The sequence below is a fragment of the Filicampus tigris genome, chromosome 9, assembly GCF_054856515.1.
Source record: "Filicampus tigris isolate MCC_2025a chromosome 9, RoL_Ftig_1.0, whole genome shotgun sequence".
Lineage (NCBI taxonomy): Eukaryota > Metazoa > Chordata > Actinopteri > Syngnathiformes > Syngnathidae > Filicampus > Filicampus tigris.
The window spans coordinates 21,444,092-21,469,070 of record NC_141225.1 but is presented as its reverse complement, the minus strand read 5'-3'; the positions used below and the strand labels follow the sequence as shown (position 1 = coordinate 21,469,070).

Below are 24,979 nucleotides of genomic sequence, written 5' to 3'. Positions count from 1 at the left end.
ATGCTCTATAAGGTTTAAATCATGTAATTTCCTTCTTCATTTTAAGCGAAACCTGTGCACCCTGATGAACTCTTATTTTGGGGGGGTCCTTATATTGCATGACGGAGGAAGTTCATTTCGCTGCTGCCATCATGTGCTACAACGGTCAAGAGCAGCGAGCTCATAGCAAAAGAAGCCATGGCATTACCTCCGTTGCCTTTCACAGATACGTTTATATGCTGGGGATTGCGAGTAGATTGTTTATTCCACAAAGCTTTTGGATGACCTCTGAACTTTTTGGAAAATTCCAAAAGCCACCCAGCCCCCTCCTGTTTACGCAAGTAGGGAGGGCAGGGAGCACACCAACAAAAAACAGCCCACAAGTCGGTTACACATCTAACTAATACAAATGCAGTCTTCACAGACAAAACACAAATCTGAGACTACGTGTAGACACTCAGCTGTAGTTATTGTTTGAATAATCGCTTTAATTCGTCATCATACTTTGGTTAGAGGGAGCCCGAAAATTATAATGACAAAAATAAAAAAATAACATCAGCTGCTGTGACAGCATTGAAGGACATTGGTGTTGCACCGGATCAATGGCTTGACCTGTTAAGTAACTCTCAGTAACACATCTAATAAGTGTTGATCTTTGGGAACACCCTGAGCTGACCCATGGTGCTGGGAACAATTACAAGAGAGTGGTCTTTCTGGGCCGATGCCCACTTGACCCGGTGGGGTAAAGACAGGACAGAAATCCACATGATTTAAACTCCTCCCCAAGACGTGCTGACAAGGTTAGAGGGTCAAAGCAGACATTAACAGGTCAGTGTGTGGCCCACTTGGGAACAATTACTCCTAGTCACAGCTAAGTGGACACTTGATTGAACACGATAGAGGCAGGACACACTTCCCACAGATAACAATTCCCCAAGCCATTTAGGATAAAAAGCCCTTGTGATACAGCCTTTATGGGCAAAATTCATCTTCCTTTTCCCTTTTAAAAGAATGTGAGAGTGTGATAGAAAGCCATTCTCCAAAGAGATGACTCAAAGCATTTCCATTTTGCAGCGATAGTGTTAGCTGCTTATGACACAGAAACAATTACGTGGTGACAGTGAAAAAGCCAAACAACGTTATGAGCTGATCAACTTAAATTTTGAACCCAAATCCTAACCCTCCTTTTGTATGAATTGTCGGGAGCAAAACTTAATCACAAACTGCAGCAACAACAAACAAAAAAAACAACAACAACAACAACACACACACACTCACAAATGCGCTTATATTCAATGCAAGAATAGACACAAGTGTTTTGTAAGTCTGATTTAACATTCGAACAGATTACCCATCTTCCCTAAATATAAAATCTGGAGTTATCATGCCACCAGAAGGGGAAAAACACACTCCGAGCTTACATAATTTTACACCAAATTTGACATTTACGTGCGGGATGAGTATGCAAAGGAGGGAATAAATATTGCGATAAAATATATTAGAGTTAAAAATGTTCTCATGTACCTGTATACTTGCTATGAAGACATATAGCATACCTTACAACTTATCAACATCATATCAAACGCATTTACATTTTGAACATGTTAAAAATTTTGTGGCTAAAAGAAAAACTGTTTGCGACCCTTAAAACTGTTGGTGACCGTCTTTGCGACTGTTTGCGACCTTGAACGAACACTGACGAGAAAACAACATTCGCTATGTGTGCAAAATCTGCACCGCTCAGTTACATACGGGCTCTAGGGAGAGATTAGCAACTATTTTCCTCTCCTTTGCTACTGTTTGGGAAACTTCTGGACTTTTTGCCAACTCCTGGGAGTAGCAGGCAAATATTGACCCAACCGAATGAAAAGGTGTGTAAACTTTCCCCAGCATTCAGTTGTCTGATGTCCACCATCAAAGATGGATTTTGATAATATGGAAATAAATCATGTGTAACTCTTGTAAAATTTGACACAGGAAAACTTTATTACATACAGATTAGGCTGGCCTTTGTCTTCAAATTTCTCTTTCACAAACTGCTTCACCACTCTCTTTTGCTATTTGTGTCCTTAAACTCATCCAAAGAGGTGTACAATATGGGGTACTCCTCAATGCCTTCCTTTTTGTTCCTTGTTTCCCTTGGCATGATGATCAGTGTGGAGAAAGGTGCTGATATCTCACTGAGCCGCAAGACAAAAAGTCTACACACCCCTGTTAAAATTTTTGCGAGTTTAAATGTGATTGCTTAATTCTGAACACATACACATCCCCATTTATAAGAGGTTGTGTGCACATCTGCAACCATGGCATCTCACTTGTTTTTGTTTTACTTAAGTGATGGCTTCCATCTGACACATTCATGAATACATAATTTACATTTACATAATTTACAAAATTCACATTTATGAAATGCACTTATTGCATATCGTCGCTGTCCTGTGAAAAACACTTATCTCCAATTTTGGAAACTTTATTAATTTTCACTTTAATGCAATGTCCGTAATGTGGAAACACGATTCATGCAAAAATAAGAAAATGAAAAAAAAAATGGAGATAAGTGTTTTTCACATGACAGCGACGATATGCTTAAACCGCTCAACAAACAGAAATATTTAAAACAAAACACAACTCCAACCAACCCGGTTTGGGAATGGCACCCCACCCTATTTACAACCCTGAGAGCACAAACAAACTCCCTCTAAGGAGCTCAGGCTTTAGAGGTAAACAATGTCTGAAGCTCCACTGGGAAAGCAAGCTACCAAATAACAACAGTCAGAGCATAAACACGGTCGACACCTCTTTTGGAGAGAGGGAATTGGAAAGCAAGAGGCTGAGAAACAGACAGACAGTTTGTTTGAACATGAAACTGAGAGACTAAATAAATCAGATGGCACCACTATCTTCCCAGTTTCAGGTCAACTGAATCATCAAGGGTCAGGGAAGATACCGTCATCTTCTATGAATAGCTCACACAGCCACAACAAATATGACTTCACAGTAGTAAACCCAGGAGGGCAAACTCAGTATTTGTTCATTAGACAAGCACCTTGGCATAAAGGAATAATTAGTTTTAGTTTAGGTCATTCTCAGTGAAAGAGGAACTTCCACCTACATTCGTTCTACTGTCATTTAATGATTCAGCTCTGTTCTGAGAACACCGTTAATGCTAGGGGGGAAAAGTGCAACAATAAAAGTAGCCTGTGTTTGATCCTCATACTGGACACCATAATAGTAAACAATGACATTGCATGTGGGACAATGGGCCAATTAGCAATCTCCCCTTCTGCTATCAAGCAGCATGCTAGATTATAATAAGAACCTGCAAACTTTTATCTGTGCTCCAGTCTCATCTGCCTGGTAGCACCTCAGTGCTGCACAGCATTGCATCTTGGGTAATTACTACCTTCCAATTACTGCCTAGCTTGTAAATATATATCAAATAAACAAGCAACAACCAGTCAATTAGGAGCTCCCTTTCATAACGGGGGTTCACATTGATGTTTTATGTAGTGATAGGGGCGGTAACAGTAATCACATAACTCCAGAGTGAACTTCTAACTGCTAAAGTTTAGAATACACCTCAAATTTGTGATTGAGGCAGTTGAAGACAAGCACACCGACACTCGCTGGTTTGATCTTCAAAGACAAGACAAGAGAAGAGTAACAAATAAAAAAAATGAAAAAAAAAGAGCAGTAACAGCCTGTCAACAACATTAGCATTGCTTCGCTCATCCCTCCTCCAGCCACGGAGTTGCCGGCTCAAATGAGAGTACGCTGATGGTTTATCACACAGCGAGTAGCAAGCTTAGCCAGAGTGATGCACCCAGAAGACGTGATCAAAGAAATCCAACTTTGCAAACAGCAATGGCAACGGAATGGCCCTGCCATGTTATGTTTCTCATAAGCCTGGCACTGCCAACTGGGTAGACAGACAAGAAGTCAAGGATGAGATACTTTAAAAGCTACAGCCATTTTGTTTTAGGAGGCTTTGGTGATGTCTATGGTAACTAGGAATTACTACTTGTCAGGGTCTATTCATCCTATAGACTGATTACTGAATAAGTTATGTTTAATAATTTGTTGTTGTTGTTTTTTTAAGTTTATACCACACAGCTCTAACAACATGTCTCCATTGAAGCAAACGGGCCATTAGAAGAATATGTTTCAAAACACTGCATCGTATAAAAACAAAATTACTAGTAGTAGCAGTAATAGTCATACTAGCTAAGACGTTTTGGTTTATTTTGGAAACAATACTAAACATGAATTTGTTTCTTCCCTATCTGTCACATTCTTAAAGCGGAAGTCAACACAAACATATTTTTTTCAACAATATGTTCTATGCATGCCCACAACTTGAAACAAGGTATTCTGATTAATATTGCATTTGTGGAATATGAGTTAAGATGGAAAACCTAGTCATCTCAGGGGGCCGCCATTTTGTCACTTCTGTCGACTGAAAGGCTCGTTGAAGCTGCTGAGTGATATTTTAAATCATTCTTTTTCATTTGTTTGTTTGTTTTTTATAACCTGATGGACTTTTCCACATCACACCTGCATTTTACACGCGTGTAATTGAAATCCAGACCGGACAGCTGATGGAGACAGGTGCTAAGGTTTCGCCTGAAAGCGGTGCACAGCTTCAAGCATATGGTTGAGCCCCACAAGAGTAGATTAAAATATGTGAACCCTTACCCATCATTCCACACATTCAAGCCTTTGGTTTAACTGCCTGTTCCTCCACCATTGAATAACATCTGTAAAATTGGTGCTCAGCAAGATTTGTCATGATACGAACCATTTGAAAATAGGATAAAGACTAAAAAAGTGCTGAACGTTTTGGGGCCATTTCTCACAACTTCTTTTTCCACTCTTTTAATGACAGCCATTTTCAAAAAAGAGAACATCTTCAGCGCCAGCCAATTTAGAGCATTCTGACTGATCTTTCAAGGCTCACAGAATATTGTGTTTTACTGTATGACTAATGTAAACACAGAAACGAAACTACCAAAAGAAAGATTAGACACTTTTTCCATCCCCCAAAAATGTTTGTTTCTACCTTATTCCATTCTTTAGGAATCAGCAGTAAAACGTATGTAAACGTCCATGTATACTGGAACAAAGAAATACAGAAAACAACCTTTCTGTGAAAAGTTATACACAACAGTGACTTTGATGCCTCAAAAATCCAAATACTATTTGTCTTCTATAAAATAACAACAACAATGAAAATGTGCTTTTGGTGGGCAAAATAATGTATTTCCAATGAATTACCAGGGTAACAATTTTACATTTGACAAACTTTTCCAAACTATTTGCATGCTATTTAGAAGTAGTAGTAGTAGTAGTAGTAGTAGTATTTAGCAGCGTGTGTGCGTAAATGAGTATGTCTGTGTACCTACGTACATTACATCATAATTTCTACTTCCAAATTTCAATCATCTCTGTCATCTTTTCTCGTTTCGATCATTTTTTACTTTTGACTCCTGTCCATGGCACTCCTGGTTTAAAAATGAAGTGGAAATGTATTAAATACAATATATATCACTGCACAAGCCTTTATCTTTAAATCAAGAGCGCCATCTAGAGGAGTAAAAAAAATATTACAAGTGCTTTTTGAAGCTTTATTGTCCCATCACTAGGTCAAACCACAGTTGCCCAAGACAGTTCCCCGCCCATTCCAATAAAAAGACATAGTTCACGGCAACTGACGTCGGCGGCGCTCCTTGTTAGGATTCCTATTGACAGAATTTCACGTCAATGGCACTCCAAGTTCATCTCTTGCAACCTTAAGCCTCTGCATTGAGATGCGTCAAACAGATGCCCCGTTTTAGTGAGAAAATGGGCGTGGTTTATGTAAATTGAAGTGCCGCAGACACGCACTGTCATTTAGAATGAATTCTGATTCGCCAACATACAAACAGTGGTGCAAAGAAAATGAGCGCCGGTGATCTTGCATATATTGTACGCTCAACTTGTGCGCAGAGTACAAACATTCTTACACATTTATTTGTGGATGAGGTCCTGTGGCTTCCAGAGGCTGGCGAGAAACAATCTAAATTTGATTCCATCAGACTGACAGAGGGCTGAATGTCTGACATCCAAATCAGACACAAGTTGCAGAAAACGTTTCTGTATATTAAAAGTTGGATCTGAATTTGTGAAGGTGCATTTCTGCATAAGTGAGCAAGCACACTGACCCCAGTAGCTGTTCAACTAGCGTGCAGGTCCTCCCTCCCGCCCTCAGGCGGCTCATGACAACAGCCTAGCAGCAGCGCTATTTGATCTCTGATGCTTTCCTTAATCTGGGTTGTCAAGGTTCGCTTGTTGGAGTGTATTTACTTTCTTTCGACCAAAAAGTATTCCACCCCCCCCCCCCCCCCCTCTCAGACAATGAGTAATCCAAAAACGAAGGAGGAGGGAGCATGACCAGCAAACAGTCTTAAAGCAGCAGTTTCTCTTTTGTTTGTGCACTTTGAATTGATTTCGCACCCTAAGTCTACCAAATTAATGATTCCATTAAAAATACAATACATTGCTGAACAAATAAATTCACTAAAAAGGAAAGTTTAGTTTAGTGTCAGTTAGTAATGCACTTGCCACAAAACATTTTAAAGTAAACAATGTGCATTTCGTAAACTGGTTGGTTTGAAACCATTTTGAGTTAGAAATAATGAAAAACAATGCAATTCACAAAATATCAGGCAGTTATAAATAAATCAAGAAGTGGGATAAAATTATAACGCTAGTTATTATATAAGTGCTTAGTGGTCAGCAACTTCTGCATTTGGTAATAAAACAATTGGCTCGGTGATTGATGCTCACACATGCGTTTCACACTAAACACACCAGCAAATGCTTATGATAAACCTATTTAACACTTATCCGTATAAACCCCAAAACCTTCTGTTTGCTAGTTGTAGTGTCTTGAGTTTGAGAGACAGTAAACACGTGGACAAGTCTACTGCTGCTGCTACTTCTCTCTTCCTCCAACGAAATCACTGCAAACGTCCTGTTGATGATTTGAAATATGTCAACTTATCCAAAGAGGGTGCTTCCACTTTTAGTGGGAAATAATGTCGTAACTGCACACGGTTTACCTTGGTTGTAAAAAATAAATACAAAATACCGTAATACGTTGTCGATAGGTGCATTCCCCACTACTGGAGAAGTTTGCCAGAACTTTAACAACACAGCAAGAAAACAGCGCTGCTAAACTTGCAAAGTCAACTTGACTGGCTACACACCACACTGCCATAATATCCTGCCAGTTTGTATTTATGCGCTCGTATTAGCCTACAGGTGTGTGCGTAAACGTGTGCGTGTGCGTGTGCGTGTTTTTAAGTCCGTTTCGCCGTGCAAACTTCTAATCGACAGCCGCGTGCAAAATAATATCCCTGTGTGCAGGCACTTGTGGGCGCCGAAGCTCAATAGGATACAACAAAGATAAATGTGAACATTATTAGCTGTAAGGGAAACTTACCATGATGCGAGTCGCTTTAGAGCAGCTAGACGTACGCGGATGAACACAACTTGCTAGGCTGCACGCCAGCTTGTGTACAGAGACCGCGTGCGACACAAATCACACCGTAAACACCAACAAGATTACTCCGCCATGCTTTTTGGTAACGGTGGCGGGGGCACTAACTAACTAACTAACTAACTAACTTGACACCTAACTTGGCGTATGCCGGGGAGAAAAGCAAATAGTTTGTCGTTCAGGTGGATGTCGTTCGAAAAAATAACTCGTGGTCCTTCCTGGGTGTTGTTATAAGGTATGAAAACGCAAAAAAAAAGAGGAAGAAAACGGGGAAGAAGCGCCGATTTGGATGTTGTTGTTTTGGTCTTCCAGGTCCGTGACGTCATATCCACCTGCTGCGTAAACAAGGTTCATTGCATTGCAGCGGTCACTATCACAAGTACTATTAGCAGTAAGAAGCACTAAAGTAGAACCTTTCTTTGGGGGAATGTAATGCATTTTAGCAGAAAGCACGACAAGGGAGGGTTGTCAGAAAAAAAAAAAAAAGTACAACGTCGTCTACTAATTACAACGGAGAGGCAATGAACTACGTATTATTTCAGAACTGTTTCCTTTTTTGTACATCATAGCCGTTTGAAAGCCTTTCATAACAGACGCTGTCATAATTACCAAATTTGTAGGGAGGAGGTTAAGTCCTAAATGATTTTGTAAAGATGAACGTCCATTATTTGCCTATTTTTTTCAATGATCAAGAAAGGCTGGTTGTTGCAAATATTTGGTTGAATTTTTTTGCTAACTGCTAACCATATTTTGCCTTGGGCATGACTGATGATATTACAGTGATTAAAGTGTATTTTGCTTGCCTCAGAAGGAAATTGCTCGGCCAGTTTAACAGTCCAGTTAACACTAATTGTAAAGCAACATTGATTTGATTTCACGAGAAACTACTTTCAGTCGTTTTTTGTCCTTGATCAAGGTCTGAGAAGCACAGCCCTTTTCATTATGAAAGACATTACAGTAGTGTACATCTCTTTTCTTTTTTCCATGGCTACAGCTGAGACCTGCTTCTGCTGTTGCTGCAGAAGCCTCGCAGTGTGTTTCTTAGTAGACAGCGCCACCCTTTGATTATGGACGGTGAAAGCCAACTTTATAACACCCATTAATATCTAATGTATAATTTACCGGCGACATCTGAAACGGACTGTTTACCTGAAATTGGATGAACATGATTTTTTGTAAAAAAGAAAAAGAAAATTTTAAAAAAACTTTAAATTCCGTGCTGTTAATGTGTAAAATCACCACAAAAAGCTCAGATATCAGATTTATCATATCTAAACAAATTCAAATTATATTGATAAAGATGGAGTCCATAGAATCTCTGGCAACATTTTATTTTAATCTCATAATTTATAGAAAAACATAACAAAAGGGATGAAAACAACTTGTCGTGACACATTTGTTAAAGTGGTTGCAGTCGTCCGTATGAATAATGAACTTCATTGTTTTATTCTTAGTCTCTTTTCATACGGTTATAAACATGATTGGCTGACTTAATTAAAACAACTAAGATATATGTGCATTGTTATATGAAGTCAATCTTGCACATAATCTAAACTCTCTAATACTTCCGTGGCCTGATCTGCATGTCAATATGGGACCTTTCAGCTCAGTGGAGCCGAAAAAGAATGTGTTGGTGTCAATTTATTAGCATGTTTCCTCAGTGTCACCGTGCAGCTGTGTTGTGTGGATTAAGGGCACGACTTGATTGGGTGTAGTTGTAAATTAATTGAGGCTCACAATCAGTTATGTGATAGCCTCTCCACCAAGCATGCGGACAACAAGTAATTAGCGTTCTGTTAATTAGGTAATTAAGCTAATGAAAAGGAGCTGGCGTGATTTCTGAAAGCATTTAAATGGCTTGGACACAGGGCTTTTCACCTACTGTGGCAGGGACAGAAACATTCAGGGCGTAAACGCCAAGGAGGAACTCGAATAGCTTGTGAGGGATTTTAAAGTAGTGCACCATCGAATGGGAAAGTAGATCTTAGTGCAAATCGAGGGCCAATGAAGGGTCTGCATCACTGCAGGTGCTCGCCAATCCGACTGTTGAGCTCGTACTCCATTCTTCCCTCACGTGTGAACAAGACCCCAAGATCCTTGCACTCCTCCACATGGGCCAGCATCTCATTCCAGGCCCAGAGAAAGCACTCCACCCTTCTCCGACTGAGACCCTGAAGACGCTTGCAGGAGATTGCTGATTGATAAATAAAAAGCTTAAATGAATGTCTCTGGGTGATTCATTTTCATTCCAACTTGAACGTGAGGCCTCATTTGTCTAACACTAGCTTCTGGAACCTCCCCCATGCATTACTGCTCATCCTGACTTTCAGGTTAATTAAATTTATATTCCCTTCCAAATACTGTATAAACGTCCATAGTGCTAACTAAGGGCCAATTTGTAGAAGGACAGAAGAGAGAGAGAGAAAATAACTACCGGTATTATAAAACACGTCTACAGGTGGCCAAAGGCACAATATTGTTCTCTTTTGCAGGTGTCTCCGCTTCATATTTTACAGAAGCATTGTGAGCTGGTGCCGGTGACTTCTTGGAGCAAGACTCAAAGAGTTTTCATTCCAGCGTGTGCGGTGCTGAGGATCCGCCGGGAGTTTCCAAATCCAGGGGGGCACTACGTGGGCTGTGGGCATGCTGAAGCACCTGCTGAGGTGCAGCCACCGCTCGACTGGACCTTGAGACGCGTGCACTGCGCAGCAATAACGTCCTCTTCTGATGACTTCTCAAACTGTGAACGTAAGTCCTCAGGCACCGGAACCATTTTCAACTGTGCCACAAAGTTTGTGGGATCAGGGAAGACCTCAGTGAAGACAAGATGCATGAGCGCAGCCACATACCCTGAAAAGTAAATCAAGTTTCCAGTTAGTTTCTATTGGTGCTTTTAGATTGTATTTAATATTTCTTGTTGACACGTGTTTATATTTTTGCACAATATTGTAGTAAAGTAGGAGAATTATGTTTCGTACCGAATGTGGTTTCAATTTTGATTGGTTTTGCTGTGTCTTGGCCTTTTTTGTACTTGGGATATGACATTTTGAATAAAGCCTTCCTTTTTGAAATGGCTTGTTTACATTTTGCATTTTCATTTTGGTGCATTCCTGCCAAGTAGAGACTGCAAAGGAAAAATAAAAACAAATCATAATAGTACAAAATACATGACAGCAAATGTTATCCAACTCAGTATTAGAAAGTCAAGTAATCAAGATCGATTTCTTCACCTGCACATCATCCCCACATATTTGAAGTCGGAAATTTTAGGTGTAAAGCGAAGAATCCCACCATGAAATGATGCAAGAGAAGACGTTTGGTGGCATGAGCTTAGTTTTGCAACATCTGCAAGCACTCGTTTGTTCATCAGCAGTTTCTCCACCTTGTACAGTGCCTTTGTTCCTTAGATTTAAAAAAAAAAAAATTGAATAATTACTAAAAACCAAGGGTACTGAAGTGATAATTTCGCGTGACAACAAAGCCGAACTTACCAGGCTGAAACCACTTCTTTGGATCTCTGGAAACCTTGTTTGGGTGGGCACACTTTGGAAATAGTGGGTCATCATGTGAATGGACATCTTGAATGTGATTGAGCAGGGAGGTCCACTTGGCCACCTTCTCCGGTCCAGATTTCGAGGAAGACGCTGTCCAGTACATATGGTTTTTGATGGCCGCTAACCACTTCTTTATTATGTGACACTCTTGGTCTTGGGCCAATTTATTCAACTTCTTGGATAGACCTTTATAATGACATAAGCACATTATTAAATTAGAAAAATCCATGTTATTGTTGATTGAAATAACATTTTCAAAAACCTTGTACAACGTGCCACACGTCGTAGTACTGTGTAACATCTCTTTCACGCAGAAATTTCTGAATTTGAGGGTGACGGTGTGTTACGATGTAGTCCACCTCCAGACCACTGGCCTCAAGGAAATCCAAACTTCTGCGCAGTCCTTCCTTCTCCATGTGGGAGCTCCCGCCCACTTCATTACTCTGCATAAGCAGAGTAGGATCAATTGCATGTAGTAAAATATGACAATTAAAGCTGTTGTAAATCTGGGGAAAGAAGTAAAGGCTTACATGTACAAGTTCCATGTCAACGATCTTGTCACTTTCAAGATCCATTAATGTGTAGGTCCCATATTTAGCGCTGTGTCCTTAACAAACAAACATACATACATATAAACACACACACGCAGGTTAGAACACTAATGACATTATATTACATTACAATTATGTAATATTTTATTTACCTGGGGAATTTGCTCTCATATCACCGTTTACAGCAATTTTGCCTTTCTTCTTCAAATCCTCAAAAAATAATTTCCGATCTTCATTCCATTTGTGGTAGACAGCAGGCTCAAGATAACATCGAGCATGTCTTCTGAAGGTATTGCACTGATGGATCTGAAGATTCATCGCCTTGCACGTCTGAAGAAAAAGGATACAAGTGGACAGTTTGATAATTGCAATTACTGTATTATGAGTTTATTTTCTAGATCATATTCCACTTTATATTTACCCTGGCAAATTTCACAAAGGATCCCCCTGAAAAATAGACCGCGGCTGAAAGTTGCAGGTTGCCAACTGGTGTGCTTCCAATTACAGGCCCGCTTTGCCACTTCCGGCTGTACTGGCAGTGTGGACACATCTGCATGAATGAAACTAACGTTCCATATTTTCTTTTCTTGACAATGCAATGGCGCTGACAAACTGGGCAGGCATCAAAAATCTCCTTTAGACTTTTCTCAAATACAATGTATTTTGCATCTTCCAAAGCTGTTGGATCATTTTTACTGTGAAACACAAGCATATTTATACATTTAGTACTGACAATTATTTAGCGAAAACATGGACTTGTTTCATTACCTAAAACAAAACATGAACATCAATTACATTACTTCAGGCACAGACACATCTGTGAAATAAGTTGCCGAAGTAGAGGCTTCTGTTGTAGAGGCTCTAGGTTCGTATGATGAGTCATGTGGGAGTATGATATCTGAATTGTCCAGATCTTCAAAATCCTCCTCCTCCTCCAGACGTGGTCTCTTTGTAGGTCTTGGACCATGCCCAGAGGTTGAGGCTTTTATTGACGCTGATGACAAATTGAGCCAGTGTTGTTGGGCTTCCATACTTTTAACTGTAGTAGTGGCTGCTGCCTGGACACCTGTGGGGGACAAGATACAGCATGATACATATGACATTCGCCTGAGTATCTACTCTTATAAGGAAATAACTCATGTGTTACAAGCTAATACAAGTATAATACTGTAATATTACACATAGACATGTGATAAGGAAGGGTCACTAAGGGTTCATATTTTACCTTGATTATTTCTCAGCATACTTAACATCTACTTTAAACTACCATTCCTAGTGATATCAAACTATTTGACCTGTTTTATGCAAATTGGAATATTACAGTTTAAGTTGATGTGCAAACACACCTGCATGCTGTAACTTCAGGGTGTCTGCAGTGTACTGTGTGGAGACAGTTCTGGTGAGTATTGAAGTGGGGGTGGTTTGCACACCTATAGATCTCACAAGAGGAAAGATCACAGGTACAGCTTCTGTGGAGCATTCTTTTGATGTGCTCTTTCCAAAAAAACAAAAACGAAAAAAAACATGAATTAGAAATCCTCACTTTTCTCCTGTTACACTGGATATTAGACAACAGTTTGGTGATTGCAAACCCCCTCATACCACACCACCCCTCACGTAACCTGCACACAATTATCCTAACAACAGTCTGTCAGGAATTTAGATAGGTGTTACTGTAGACTGTAAAGGTGACAAATCATCACATCAGTTATGATTGAATTACAGTACACACATTTACTTGGAAGTGACAAAACATTCATAAATGCTTCATACACGGGGGTTATATAATCCCAACGAGAATAAACTCATCAATTGAAATAAACCGTTATTCACATTGAGAAACATAATTATCTTAAGTAGCACAAGAATCAAGTGGCAATTAGTATGCAGCATGGCTGTACTATTCATCCACGCACGTAGTAATGTGTGCATCAGGTAAGTTTATTTTTCTTTATACAACAAAATACTGTACGTCTGACATATCGTGCTTGACAACGAAGCTAAAAGTGCATCAATGCTAATGTTATGTCATCATTTAGCTAGCTGTTTGATTTACTTATTTACTTACAGCTCTCTTGGCCTCTCCATCAAGTTTGATTGTGGGAATTGCGCCAGTTTTAAGGTGTAATCTCCCAGCCAATCCACTCTGGTATTGGCCAAGGTTCGCCACACAGTCCTCTGAGAAATGACGATCACAGACATACAGCTTCTGGATGGTCGGTCGCGTGCTCCCGAAAATAAATTCCAACCATTTCTTGCGAATAGTCCCATCTCTAGGAAGACCGAACAGACTCATAAACTTATCACAGCCAAACACACATTTTCTCCACTTGCACATTGTCTGAACTAAAACGTTGTCACTGGAAAAAAAAAATTAACAGTTGTTGCCAAGACGTGCAAAAGGAATCACTTCTTCCCAATTCGGGTGCAAACTGCAAAAGTGAAAGTGTTTTGTCGATCACTGCTGTCCGAAAACGAATAGTTTTGGCTCACGTGCCTTGACTGCAGAGCGCAGTTCGAGGCGTGTCTCAACACGGGGTGGGAGTAAACGTTTAACTTCCGCCCAAACGGAATCGAAGCGGCTTCTTTTTTTGTCTTTTTTTTTTTTAAATATTTCTTTGGCAATTTTTAATGATGCACCGTTTTATGAGATCACGCGTATTTTCTAAACACGTTTAAACATAAAAAATAACAAACTCTCACCCCTCAGTCAGTCGGGGTGGAGCTAACGCAATTGTTTGACGGAAGTGGTCGAAACGACTATTTTTACGTCCATTGTTGGTGAAGACAGGGTGATAGAGCCACGGGAGCTCATTCAGCATGCCTGAAAATATCGGTCAACATTGGTTCTGAGTGTCTAGAACATTGAATTCAAAAGTTGTGCTCAAAAGACGTCCTCCACTTAGAAATGAGTGGGATGGGTGCAGTACCATGTTTCCCCAGCAGAAAGCGCACTCCCTGTATGGTTGAGGTTTGTATTTTGGTTTCCGTCAATGGATAATTTGTAACATTGGATGTTGAATAAAGTGCTGAAAAAATAACTAAAAGTGAATTAATAAGAAGGCGCATCAATAAAGCCGCGGAGGAAATTGTTCAACAAAAAAGATAAGAAAAAGAAGGCGATAAGAGGTTGAGGATCCAGTGGGCGTGTGTTTATGCTGCATTCGTGGAAAGTGGGAAATCGGGTATTCCGGCTTCCAACCAGAGAAAAACATTGGAACGCCCCTTATTAGAACTGAGGTCCAAGTTTCGAAGTCGAAAAAAAGACCTTGACTTCACCGATCGACTTCATTGACGGCACTCGACAACGGCGACCCCCATAGAGACATAGACCGTGAATGGAGTATACACATCTCTCTATGAGAGAGAGAGAGAGGGGGGGGGGGGGGGATTGTAAATTTATGTATCCATTTTTATTATTACATTAATTTAGTTATTGGAAATAACTTCACATAACACAACGAAATTTGTACTAACTGCGGGAACTGCGCAAAGATATGCAGTTATCTCCCTGCCTGAAGTTATTCGGTGAAACTTATTAAATGTTTTGAAGATATTCCCTACAGAATTATATTTCTATGAATTCAGGAAATTGTGAAGGAAGGTTTGCTGGACGTCAGAATGTGTTGTTATGAACCAAAACAACAAACAATTGATCGAAATCAACCATCTTTGTACACATTCACCTGGAACGCTTTGAGTTCGGAACTGGTACTGGCTTCCACCTTCTTCGAATGCACCATAAGAAAGCAGGAATGCTCAGAGATGTGTGTGAATGGGGAATTAGCATTTTCATGGCTAAAAGTTCAAAACAGTTTATTTTGCATGATATAGACCCTTTAAATAAGCAGTATATCAACACAAATACTACTTGAAACACAACACAACTATACAAGTTCAATATTTATTAGTACTGGAAACAAGTACAAATTAATGACAGAAAATGTGCAATTTCTGTTCACTTTTATATATCAAATGATCTGTCCATCTGTGAAAGTGGAGTTCTACTTTTACCACTTAGCATTTAAAAGAATTGTCAAATGTGCTGCGGTTGGAACATTCAAAGAGACATTTCACTGTAGAATATCTATTTTATGCTGCATATGGCTTTATAAGTGAGGGATACTGTGAGTGGACTGATTCTCATTCAAGTATTACCCTCATTTTTCAATTCGCTTACAACTTATGAAGACACAAGGAACTCATTGGGACATTCATTCCACACCTGGAAATTTGACAAACATTTTCATCATTTGTGATAAACTTCTTAAACAGCTTTGGTACCCTAACAATCTTATTACATTAAAGTATGAGTGGATAAAAGTGAACATTTGTTGAACGTATAAGATAACAGCAGCTAACGTTATACAAGGAAACGCCTGTACGAGCTGCAGTGTATATGGGACAGTGACATGACAAAACCATAAACCAGTCAATGCTGATGAATGTTTATGTACATTTTTTCAACGGTTGAAATAAAACAAGGCATCAGTCATTCAATAGTTATAAAAAATATATTGGTAATACCTTGATTCTCTTGTGGACAGTGTGTTTTAGTCAAGGCAGGTACAGTTCAGATAACAACAAAAAAGTAAAGTGCACCATTTAATGTCTTGAACGTCCTCCTTCAAAGGCATGATGTTCCATGTGAGCTGTAAAATGAAAAATAATTCAAGGTTAATAAAAACAGGAAAAATACAACACCTCAATAACAATTTGTCTGTACAACTACTGTAAAACGCAGAGAGAGAGAACAGGAGTGTAAATGCTAATGGGAGTGTTAGCATCCCATTAGCATTTAACAACTGAAATGAAATCCTACACCGAAATGGCATACTTACGCTTATAAAAAACTGCTTTAAAAGATGTGTACGGGAGAAGCTCATTGATTTTTCCCAAGACACTTGCTTCAGTAGCAAGAGAGGCATCTTTATTCCAAACTTGTACCACATCCTCCCGATCTCTGACACTTACACTGGCGCCAAGAACCTCATCATCTAGTGGTTGAAAAAAAAGAGAGAGAGAACACACAGATAAGCCAGTCAATGAAACAGAAAGCAAATAACAATCAATATCAGCATGATGACATGAAAAAGTAGAGCACAGTACCTGAGGCACAGTAATCTGCAAACTGTTCCCCTATAGTAGCAAGTAACAATTCTTTCCAAACTGCAGACTGAAACAAGACACAGATAGAGAAAAAGAATATTTTTCTTGTTAGCATCTCAAAAGTGAGAACTTGACTTGATACTTGGTCCTATTTCTGACACAAAGTCAAATTCATACATCAAACATAATTCCAGATCTTGGTAAGGTTGTATTTGCAATATGTAACTGTGGGCAAAAGCAGTTTATCAGATGTTCAAGGTGATGCGAGGGAATAGCAAAATACTGGCAAAGATTAATCAGAATGCCATGTTTCGACTAATGGGCCTGCATCAAACACATTCTTATAAAGAACATTTTGGGGGTGACCTCCGATTAAAAGTATGCTCAAGATGTTAAAAAAAAAAAAAAATCCATCTGGTGTGCTGCGTACTGCGTTATGACAACAACAATCAAGCAACTGTTACGACAACACCTACAGTGCTTTCTTTTGGTACTTTCATCTTCCATACACCTCCTTTTGCATTGCTCTCCTCTTCCCTGTTTGTGGTCAAAGATAAAAAAGAAAAAAAAGCAATGTTAGCAGACACATTTAATCTTGGAATGGCTGCTTGTAAAACATTGGTCTATTCAATCTTAACTGTAATCCACACTGAGATACACTTTCACTGGATCGTATCAGATGTGTACTGTGAGTGTGCCTAATAAAGCGTATGGTGAGTTTTGGACCGTGTGAAACTGCGTCTCACACAGTATTACCAGCAATGGCTGATCACATAAATATGTGACGTGAAGCTTAAGAGTAGTACGTATACTACTATAAATAGGAGTGAAATGTCAAGAGAAAAAAAATAAAAACAGTTCCAGAGACGTACCAGAGTGGCCTCCGTTCCCCCCGCATGAGGTGATAGCTACATCTCAAAGGAAGGGCTGTGACCGGTGGGATGTTATTGTACACGCTCCAGAAGAGCTGCAGACAACAAAAGAAAAGAATTTATCCAAACTCTTTCTTTGTAAGAAAATATTTTGCATGTGTGAGACTGATAACGTGTATGCCTTTCTTTTTGGGCAAAGCATTTCCGCTATGTTTATTTTTCTGTGCTTCAGTAGAAATAGATTCCAAAGGTACAAAGTACAATTTGCTGGTGAAGCCAGCGCTATAAACACAAAGGCTATTACCATTTTATGTTCCGTAATTACAGTCGGTGATGTCATACTTGGGCACATCCGGACTCAACATGCAACGTGCATGCCTACTGTTTTCAGATGTATACATAAACAGTGATGTTGTAGTTTCCAAAGCTGCCAACTTGAGACCCGATTTCAAATGTTTGCATTTGCAGCCTGCGAAACACCGCTGTGATGTTAACGGACACCCGAAATAACAGCTGCTGACCCGACTGCTTACCTGAACACTTTGCACTGTGTAGATCTTCTTCAGATTGGATTCACATTCTGCTGCAGTTGTGCCTGGCAATGACCTAGATCAAGGTATTAACAAACCAAAACAAACATGAAAATATAGCTTTTTATCACACAATGTCACATTTGTAGTGCATTTGCCTCATCTGCATGTCTACCAGTTACTATTCCCCAAAAGGGAAACGTGGAGCGGAATTTTGGGACTGTTTGTAAACGCCAGAACAGTGTCTTCCCTGGAATAGGGAAAGGTGTCAACTGGGAGAAACGGATGCATTTGTGCAACCGAACTTTTTTATAAAATATTGCAAAAGGGGAGTATCGACGCAAATGAAAATTATTGTTTTACCTTTTCATTAAATTAGATCATCTAAAACATTGTCTTGAGAGTCTATGTGATCACAGATGATAATAAATTCGATACATACCTATTACCTACTGTTTACGACTTGAGTTGGAATCAAACGGAGAGCCAACCAGTACTGTATTAAAACTTCAAGTTCCACTTTACTATAGTCAATGAAAAATGACGCTGTGCTTTGGGTTTAGGGGGCCACCTAGATGACCACGAGCGCGTCTGCTTGTCTAGTCTACCGTTACAGAGAAAATAGGACAAGCGCAACTCAAATAACATCCCGCAACAGGCCTGCTAGCCTTGCACAATATTTCAGCCGTGCTCTTCCTGCGATCGAAACTTTCAGTGACAACGCATTAAACGGCGATCGTTTCACTACCTGTCCAACCAGAAGGTCCAAGGTGAATGCAACGGCAGCGTTGGGTTGTCTTCTCCTCCTGCTTGGTGTTTCTTTGTGATATTATCCAACTCTTCCTCGTCGATATCGATGCTGCTTTCAGACGGCGCGCTCAGGGCTCCTGTGTCCATTTGGAGGTCCGCTTTACCAGCAGAAAGCGCCATGAGAGCAGCACGAAGAAGCTTAAAAGAAACAAACTCTTTGTCTTTTGTATGAATCGCCTAATTAAAAACGCCCGCTTTGGTTTTGTCTCCTGCTCCGCAAACGCTCTTTCCGCACACCGACAATGACGTCAGTGCGTCACTGGCCAGACGTAAGTGTAGCTCCGTTACAGAGAGCACAAGAGAGAATGAAGATGCTATACTCTGATATATTTTCATCTGCTTAACCTGAGCGTTTCGGCAAATATGTTTCCGTCTTATAGTAGGATATAGTACCTGTATGACACAATGACGTCGTAAGATCTGTGTGAGTGTGAAGTTCCAAAAAGCAACGTATCATTTAAGGAGTATGCAATTTCTCTTATTTCTGGTGAGTTGAGTATCTTCATATTTTTTGCTTCTTTGGTTACCTCTGGTTTGCCTCTTTTAGGACTGATTTTCTTTTGAACAATCGTCGATTGCAAGCAGTAACAAGTCAGACGCTCATGAAACGTTGCATTACTAGAGAAAACTTGGACCATCTTTAGCTTTAAGCGCAAGCTCACTATACTGTACTGTACTGGCCGTTTTAGTTTTATATGACATGTATTTAACATGTTGGTTATATATTGACATTTGACAACTAACAAGTCCTAAATTGGAATACTTCACAGAATTCACCTGTTATTTTAGGGCTTAAAATAACATGTGAATAAACTATTGACTGTATTTATTTTGGATGGTTTTATTGTCAAGATCTACTAGATGGGCTTGGCAGATCCGTCACTCCGGGCCGGCCATAGGCGGAAGTTCCAACCCACAAAAATGCTTGCGCAATGCATATTGTAGGTTAATCAGCAATTCAAGTGCATTTCAATAGGCAAATATGCAGATTGTCGTTACTCTCCCGCAATTAGCTTGGGTCTGTGTGCAATGCTTTTTGTGAAATGAGAGATTTAAAAAAAAGGGGGGGGGGGGGGGGTGGCGGTGTTCAATGCTTTCCCAATTTTTAGAAAATATATATTTTATCATGTTAAATTATAAATCATTTTTTCACTTTAAATGTTGATTCTCTAGTGAGGGTTGCTTCACTATAAAGTTCTGTAACAAGCATTTTCACTCCAGTAAGGCAACTAAACCAGTAACGTTTTTATTTTTGCACACTCTGGACTGGTTGCCAGTCCGTCACAAGGCACACATAGACAAGCAAGCATTCGCACCCACTTACAGTAGCCTACACACCTATGGACAATTTAGAGTTTTTATTGTGCCTGACATGCATGTTTTTGGAATGTGGAAACTGCCGGAGAAAACTCAGGCAAGCACAGGGAGAACATACAGTGCAAACTCCATACAGGAAAGCGGGGGCAGAGATTTGAACCCTGAACCTCAGAACTGTGAGACAGACACGGCCAACACTGTACCACAACGTGTTGCCGTATCAAATATAGCTCATTATTAAAAACGTTTGAAGAAATACATTAACCGGGAAGCATTTTACAGTGGCAGCAGGAAAATTGCTCTTCAGATGTAGTCTTGATCTCTCCGATACGATGAGAGACATTTCGATCGTCCCTCCTCTATAGTGATGCATGACAGGTTGGGTAGACAGGGGCATGTGTGATGAAATCTTTTCCCATTGAAAGGAACCTGGGCAAAAGAATATACAATTAGCTTTATTTACGACGTGGAAGCTATGCAACAATATGTTTAAAATGGATGCTGGGATTGCTCGCAATAAGGAATATGAATGGACGAAACGGAATGTTATTCTTTTGCGATCACAATCATGACACCGGCAAAAAGTCGGTATCAGGGTGTTTCATGCTTGCTGCGGGAAAATATCGAGAGATGGTCTCACATGGTGGCTCATGGGGTGACAGTCGTCTCCTTCCGCTCCCATCAGCGTACACATACGCAGGCTGCGAATCCACAAACTCACCGCACAGCACATTCCTCCTCCACACTGGGAGTCCTTCTCACATGCCTGGACACACACACAGATGGATAGCTGTGCGTGCAACATCATAATAAGTTACCAATTTGGTAACACCTGTGATGTCACTTAAATGTACAATTTGAACCTTCGTGAAGTTGAATATTAGGATTTTACATAACACCGTCTTCAATCAGGGATACATTTTCATTTGCTCAATTTTTTTTAATCTGCTATTTGCTGTGTTGCATTACCATTAGTATGATCATTTCTCAGTTAAGTGGCAAATGTTTGATCTAATAACAAATATTAATAGTACAAAGCAATACAATATTTGTCACATCATTACAACAGAACATGGCAAACAGTTGGTGATTTATTTCAGATGTAAGTGTCAGACTTAGCAATGACTTTAATTTTGCTGCGATAACAACATTAGGGGATAATTTGAATAGTTTTATGTGCCAGTCGGGAAAGGAAAACACTAATTTACCATTCACCTGGGCAAGGTTGTCATACTACGTGATTTTATTTAGACAATCCAAGGCAAAATCTTCAGCATGTTTGGAATGGGATTTTATTTTAAATATACACAGCTATACAATATTTATTTACCATAAAAAGTGAAATATTTACTTTATTGTAATCCTCTTCTTATACATACCAAAAATCAAATTTCAGGAATGCCAGTTTAAACAATGCCGGAGTTTACACCAAGCACAACAATCCAAAAATTGGGAAAACATAAAAAAAACAACAACATTTAAACAAAAAAAAACTGTATGTATTTATTTTCTTATTTAGTCCTAATAAAAAAGAACATTTGTGGTTCTGTTATAGACCTTAACACAAAGTGTATCCTAAGAATAATTCAACTGGTGACACATGTTTCCTCATTTCCTCTCTTATTGTCCTCTCCTCTCCTTAAATCTTTGCCCAAATATGAATGATTGTCATATACCCTGTTTGTTTTCGACTTACCCCTGTGATGACGGCTGAAGACCCATGGGACACCAACAGCAGGAAGAAGAGCAGCAGAAAGAAAGACTTCATGATGAAGAGGTGTCTCCGTGCTGCCGCGTCTTTCAAGGTAACAACTAAAAGCTGACAAGGGAGTCAGACTTTGCCACACGTGCATACGTGACCGACTAGAGAAAAGTGACCCGGTGCACGTTTATAAACCCGGCCCGCCATTCAGACTCATTGTGACTCACTCGCATCGGCAAAGCTTTTCAAAAGAAAAAATATATATACAAGTAACACCAATGACAATACTCATGTCTTTTACCCTCTTAGAGCTCGCACTGACTCTGATTGCATGGGAGCATTCTGTAACATCAACTCTGGATAAACCCGATATTTTTTTTCCCTCATAGTTACCTTTTCACATTCCAAGGCCGAAGCTTTCATTTCATCCTTTCACAGCCACTTCAACCACATTCCAATGAGAGTACCTTCATTTTCAATCATAAACATGAATGTGGGATACTATTTTTGTATAAGTAGTTATTGTTGCTCGCATACTGGCCGTTTTCAGAGCAGTAACTCACTCGTCTAAAAGCACTGAAACAGCGAGACCAATTCCTTTATATTTGGGTTAGCGAAAAGAGGAATCAACCAGTGGAGGATACAGTGTAGATAAGATACAGAGCTTAGAATGAAATCAAACATCACTTTGACGTTACCTAATAATTGGAGCAGCCAGAGTTGAAATAGAGCAAAGTGAATACAAATTTTACCCAAATCTTTCCTTGCAATAATTGCATCCAGCCTGGAAAACATTTGCTTTTTTGGTTTCATTTTTATAGGTTTCTCTTTTTTTCTGGCTTTTCATTTTCACCTCAGTAGAAACAATGGGAACAATAGCATTACTTCATTTGTGCAGTCCAAATTTTTTGGGGAAAAACAAACTCAAACTTCCTGGACAAACTGGTCCCCAAAACGTAATATTATGTTGCTCAACTCAACAGCTAAGATCACAAAATGCTTTGTTGAGTTTGACATCATTTGTTATCGCCTGGTGACCAATTAGTCATTTAAAATGACAGAATCTGTGTCATCGCACTGTGAGTTATACCTATTGCTTTGAGTAAAAAAGCAAACCCAAATGCAAGGCAGGACTGCAGGATGCACTCAATAACACAATGTACTTATGTCCCAAAAACAAAACAAAATAGCCAAGAAAAAAACAGGGGGAGTCACGTGGGAAGTTGGAACAAGACCAGACAAAAATAGAAGCAACAAACAAGGACTGAAAGAAACCAGGGAACTAACAACCAAACTGACAGGACAACAAGAAACACCTGGACCAGACACAAGCGGTTGGACGGAGCTGATCGCTTTACGCAAGGGACCAGGCTAACAAGAATAGGTGGTAAGAAAAAAACCTAACCAGCAAGACTAGGCGCAGACCACAAGAAAACATGAAAATACATGAAACCAGGAATTTGGAATTGTTGTTTCGCTTCGATCATACTGAAATCCAAACAAGTCAAAATGTTTTCCATCACAAGCCTTGTACGCTTCCTTTTAGTACGCTACAAGGTCACAGCTAATGCAGCCTCTAGTGCTTGTACTACTATTCTTTCCACAAAGGCTGTCTCTCCTATTCATACCTCGCTCATGCGACAATCCACCTGGCACGATTTTGCCATACTGCACAAGGACCAATTGCTTTGATCAGCGGTTTCGTTGGCAACTGACCACTATGCTGACAAAATGTAACAACAAGGCCACCATGCAATAATGTAAACCTATATATATATATATATATATTCATTTATTGTAATACAAATGAATGTACACTCATCAGCTAACTTAGCCCTATCTAAATTCCGCAACTTTATTGTGCTTTCATCCTTGTCTTGGTTTGTTTCGATCTCATTTTCTGATACACCGGAGCTCCCGCATGCAAAGTCAAGGGTAGGGCAGATCTTTTGTTCCACCCCAACACTATAAAAACTCAGGCCTTCTCCTTTCAAAAGATGCAATGAATTGGTCCAACTTTGGAGAACTCAAGGTTGGGGTGGTGCAAATTGTTATCATGAACGTGCTCCAACAAAATTCAACAAAACTCGTTCTGCAATCGTGTCAATAGGTGGTGGTAAATCCATCTATCCATTTTCTACCCTTCATCCTGTTCAGGGTCGCTGATGAGCCAAAGCCTATCCCAGCGGAGTACGAGAAAAACATGAGCAAGTCCACTGAGAAAAGGTCAAAGCTTTGAATAAATATCAAAGTTGTTGTTGATGTCCCTACAGTAACTCTATGTTGAATCTGGAATGCGTCAATAAACAGTCCCCATGGTTACACAGATTCCGGTATCTTTTTCCAACTACACTCCTACAGTTGTAGAACAAAAGAAAACAATAAGACACTGACAATTTCATTGAGCTTTACTTTCTTTTCCATTTTTGATTATAGGGGGGATAAATGGCAACCCAATCTGCATTTAAGGCTGTGCTATCCTTTTTAAAGCAACAAAATTTATGAATTGATTCTCTTTTCTGTCAGGCCGACTGTGCAGCTGTCATGTGTAACTGACTACAGTAAAGTACGAGCCACGAGTAACCAAATTGACAGTGGTGACAATCCAGCCCAGGACTTCAGAACTGTGAGACGGCCGCACCAACCACACACCTCTTGTGCTGCCCCAGATGGGAATAAGTCAGAGTTAAAAATGGTATCATTTATACACTTTGGCCTCAATAAATCCAAAACACAAGTTGAATCTCTTTGTTGTAAAAGTGGATTTGTTGTCCTAAAGTTTAAAAATAATGAAATGAAATGTGAACGTATCAACGGGGGGGAAAAAAAGGCCCACTTAATGGCCTTTGAACAGATGACATTTTCAACACGCTAAGACATTTGGAAATAGATGCGTTCCTGACTTTCAGATATAAATACAGTATATGATTAGAAATCGTTCACCGACATATGAAGGCTTTTGGAAATTGATGTGTGGAGATGATTGATATTAAAAAAATTTTGAGCCTCATCAGA

The 24,979-nt window shown here is 39.7% G+C and overlaps 4 protein-coding genes and 1 long non-coding RNA gene across 17 annotated transcripts in view; 1 reads left to right on the top strand and 4 right to left on the bottom strand.

The window, feature by feature from the left end:
- The window catches only part of LOC147142528 (forkhead box protein P1-B-like), a 121,586-nt gene extending 113,722 nt beyond the window's left edge, over positions 1 to 7,864 (bottom strand). For 2 of the 10 annotated variants that reach the window (XM_086041102.1, XM_086041103.1), the window contains exon 1: positions 7,463 to 7,850. The gene's annotated coding sequence lies outside the window, so the exon portion shown is untranslated. Of the gene's footprint in view, positions 1 to 7,108; positions 7,262 to 7,462 lie in introns of those variants that run through there. The other 8 variants (XM_086041096.1, XM_086041101.1, XM_086041097.1 and 5 more) reach the window with 6 other exon arrangements.
- Positions 7,865 to 8,831: 967 nt separating this feature from the next.
- LOC147142527 (uncharacterized) lies at positions 8,832 to 14,147 on the bottom strand. Of its 4 annotated transcripts, none has more exons than XM_086040832.1 (11): positions 13,693 to 14,147; positions 12,971 to 13,118; positions 12,420 to 12,690; positions 12,046 to 12,319; positions 11,777 to 11,954; positions 11,604 to 11,680; positions 11,336 to 11,516; positions 11,011 to 11,259; positions 10,750 to 10,921; positions 10,498 to 10,643; positions 8,832 to 10,369 (listed from the first exon to the last, which is right to left on the bottom strand). In XM_086040832.1, exons 1-11 carry the CDS (start codon positions 13,960 to 13,962, stop codon positions 10,146 to 10,148), a joined length of 2,190 nt encoding a protein of 729 aa, XP_085896958.1. In that variant the 5' UTR covers positions 13,963 to 14,147; the 3' UTR covers positions 8,832 to 10,145. The 4 variants fall into 4 exon arrangements, with proteins under 4 accessions (XP_085896958.1, XP_085896959.1, XP_085896961.1 ...); XM_086040833.1 differs by having other exon boundaries at positions 12,046 to 12,174; positions 12,425 to 12,690; XM_086040835.1 differs by having other exon boundaries at positions 12,425 to 12,690; positions 12,971 to 13,054.
- A 1,367-nt stretch (positions 14,148 to 15,514) lies between these two features.
- Positions 15,515 to 19,216, bottom strand: LOC147142526 (eukaryotic translation initiation factor 4E type 3-like). Its single transcript, XM_086040704.1, has 7 exons — positions 18,884 to 19,216; positions 18,139 to 18,211; positions 17,606 to 17,700; positions 17,210 to 17,270; positions 16,734 to 16,800; positions 16,466 to 16,621; positions 15,515 to 16,276 (listed from the first exon to the last, which is right to left on the bottom strand). Exons 1-7 carry the CDS (start codon positions 19,063 to 19,065, stop codon positions 16,230 to 16,232), a joined length of 681 nt encoding a protein of 226 aa, XP_085896830.1. The 5' UTR covers positions 19,066 to 19,216; the 3' UTR covers positions 15,515 to 16,229.
- A 980-nt stretch (positions 19,217 to 20,196) lies between these two features.
- prok2 (prokineticin 2) lies at positions 20,197 to 22,181 on the bottom strand. Its single transcript, XM_086040908.1, has 3 exons — positions 21,959 to 22,181; positions 20,903 to 21,028; positions 20,197 to 20,691 (listed from the first exon to the last, which is right to left on the bottom strand). The coding sequence occupies exons 1-3, from the start codon at positions 22,028 to 22,030 to the stop codon at positions 20,566 to 20,568; spliced, it is 324 nt and encodes a 107-aa protein (XP_085897034.1). The 5' UTR covers positions 22,031 to 22,181; the 3' UTR covers positions 20,197 to 20,565.
- A 1,113-nt stretch (positions 22,182 to 23,294) lies between these two features.
- Positions 23,295 to 24,586, top strand: LOC147142524 (uncharacterized). Its single transcript, XR_015088080.1, has 3 exons — positions 23,295 to 23,351; positions 24,122 to 24,190; positions 24,491 to 24,586. It is a non-coding gene; the product is annotated as an uncharacterized LOC147142524 (long non-coding RNA).
- The last annotated feature ends 393 nt before the right edge of the window (positions 24,587 to 24,979 follow it).

Bases quoted from the DNA above. Each gene is read 5' to 3' on its own strand.
- LOC147142527 (XM_086040832.1), bottom strand. From the start codon at position 13,962: ATGTGCAAGTGGAGAAAATGTGTGTTTGGCTGTGATAAGTTTATGAGT. The intron at 12,691-12,970 runs GTGTGTTTGCAC...TGTCCCCCACAG, and splicing joins CCTGAAGTTACAGCATGCAG to GTGTCCAGGCAGCAGCCACT. The intron at 11,260-11,335 runs GTTTTTGAAAAT...GTCATTATAAAG, and splicing joins CGTGTGGCACGTTGTACAAG to GTCTATCCAAGAAGTTGAAT.
- prok2 (XM_086040908.1), bottom strand. From the start codon at position 22,030: ATGAAGTCTTTCTTTCTGCTGCTCTTCTTCCTGCTGTTGGTGTCCCAT. The intron at 21,029-21,958 runs GTAAGTCGAAAA...GTGTGTGTCCAG, and splicing joins CTTCAGCCGTCATCACAGGG to GCATGTGAGAAGGACTCCCA. The intron at 20,692-20,902 runs GTGAGACCATCT...TCTTTTGCCCAG, and splicing joins GTCACCCCATGAGCCACCAT to GTTCCTTTCAATGGGAAAAG.
- LOC147142526 (XM_086040704.1), bottom strand. From the start codon at position 19,065: ATGGCGCTTTCTGCTGGTAAAGCGGACCTCCAAATGGACACAGGAGCC. The intron at 18,212-18,883 runs GTAGTGAAACGA...ACCTTGATCTAG, and splicing joins TGGACCTTCTGGTTGGACAG to GTCATTGCCAGGCACAACTG. The intron at 16,622-16,733 runs GTACTGTGCTCT...TTCAACCACTAG, and splicing joins TGCAGATTACTGTGCCTCAG to ATGATGAGGTTCTTGGCGCC.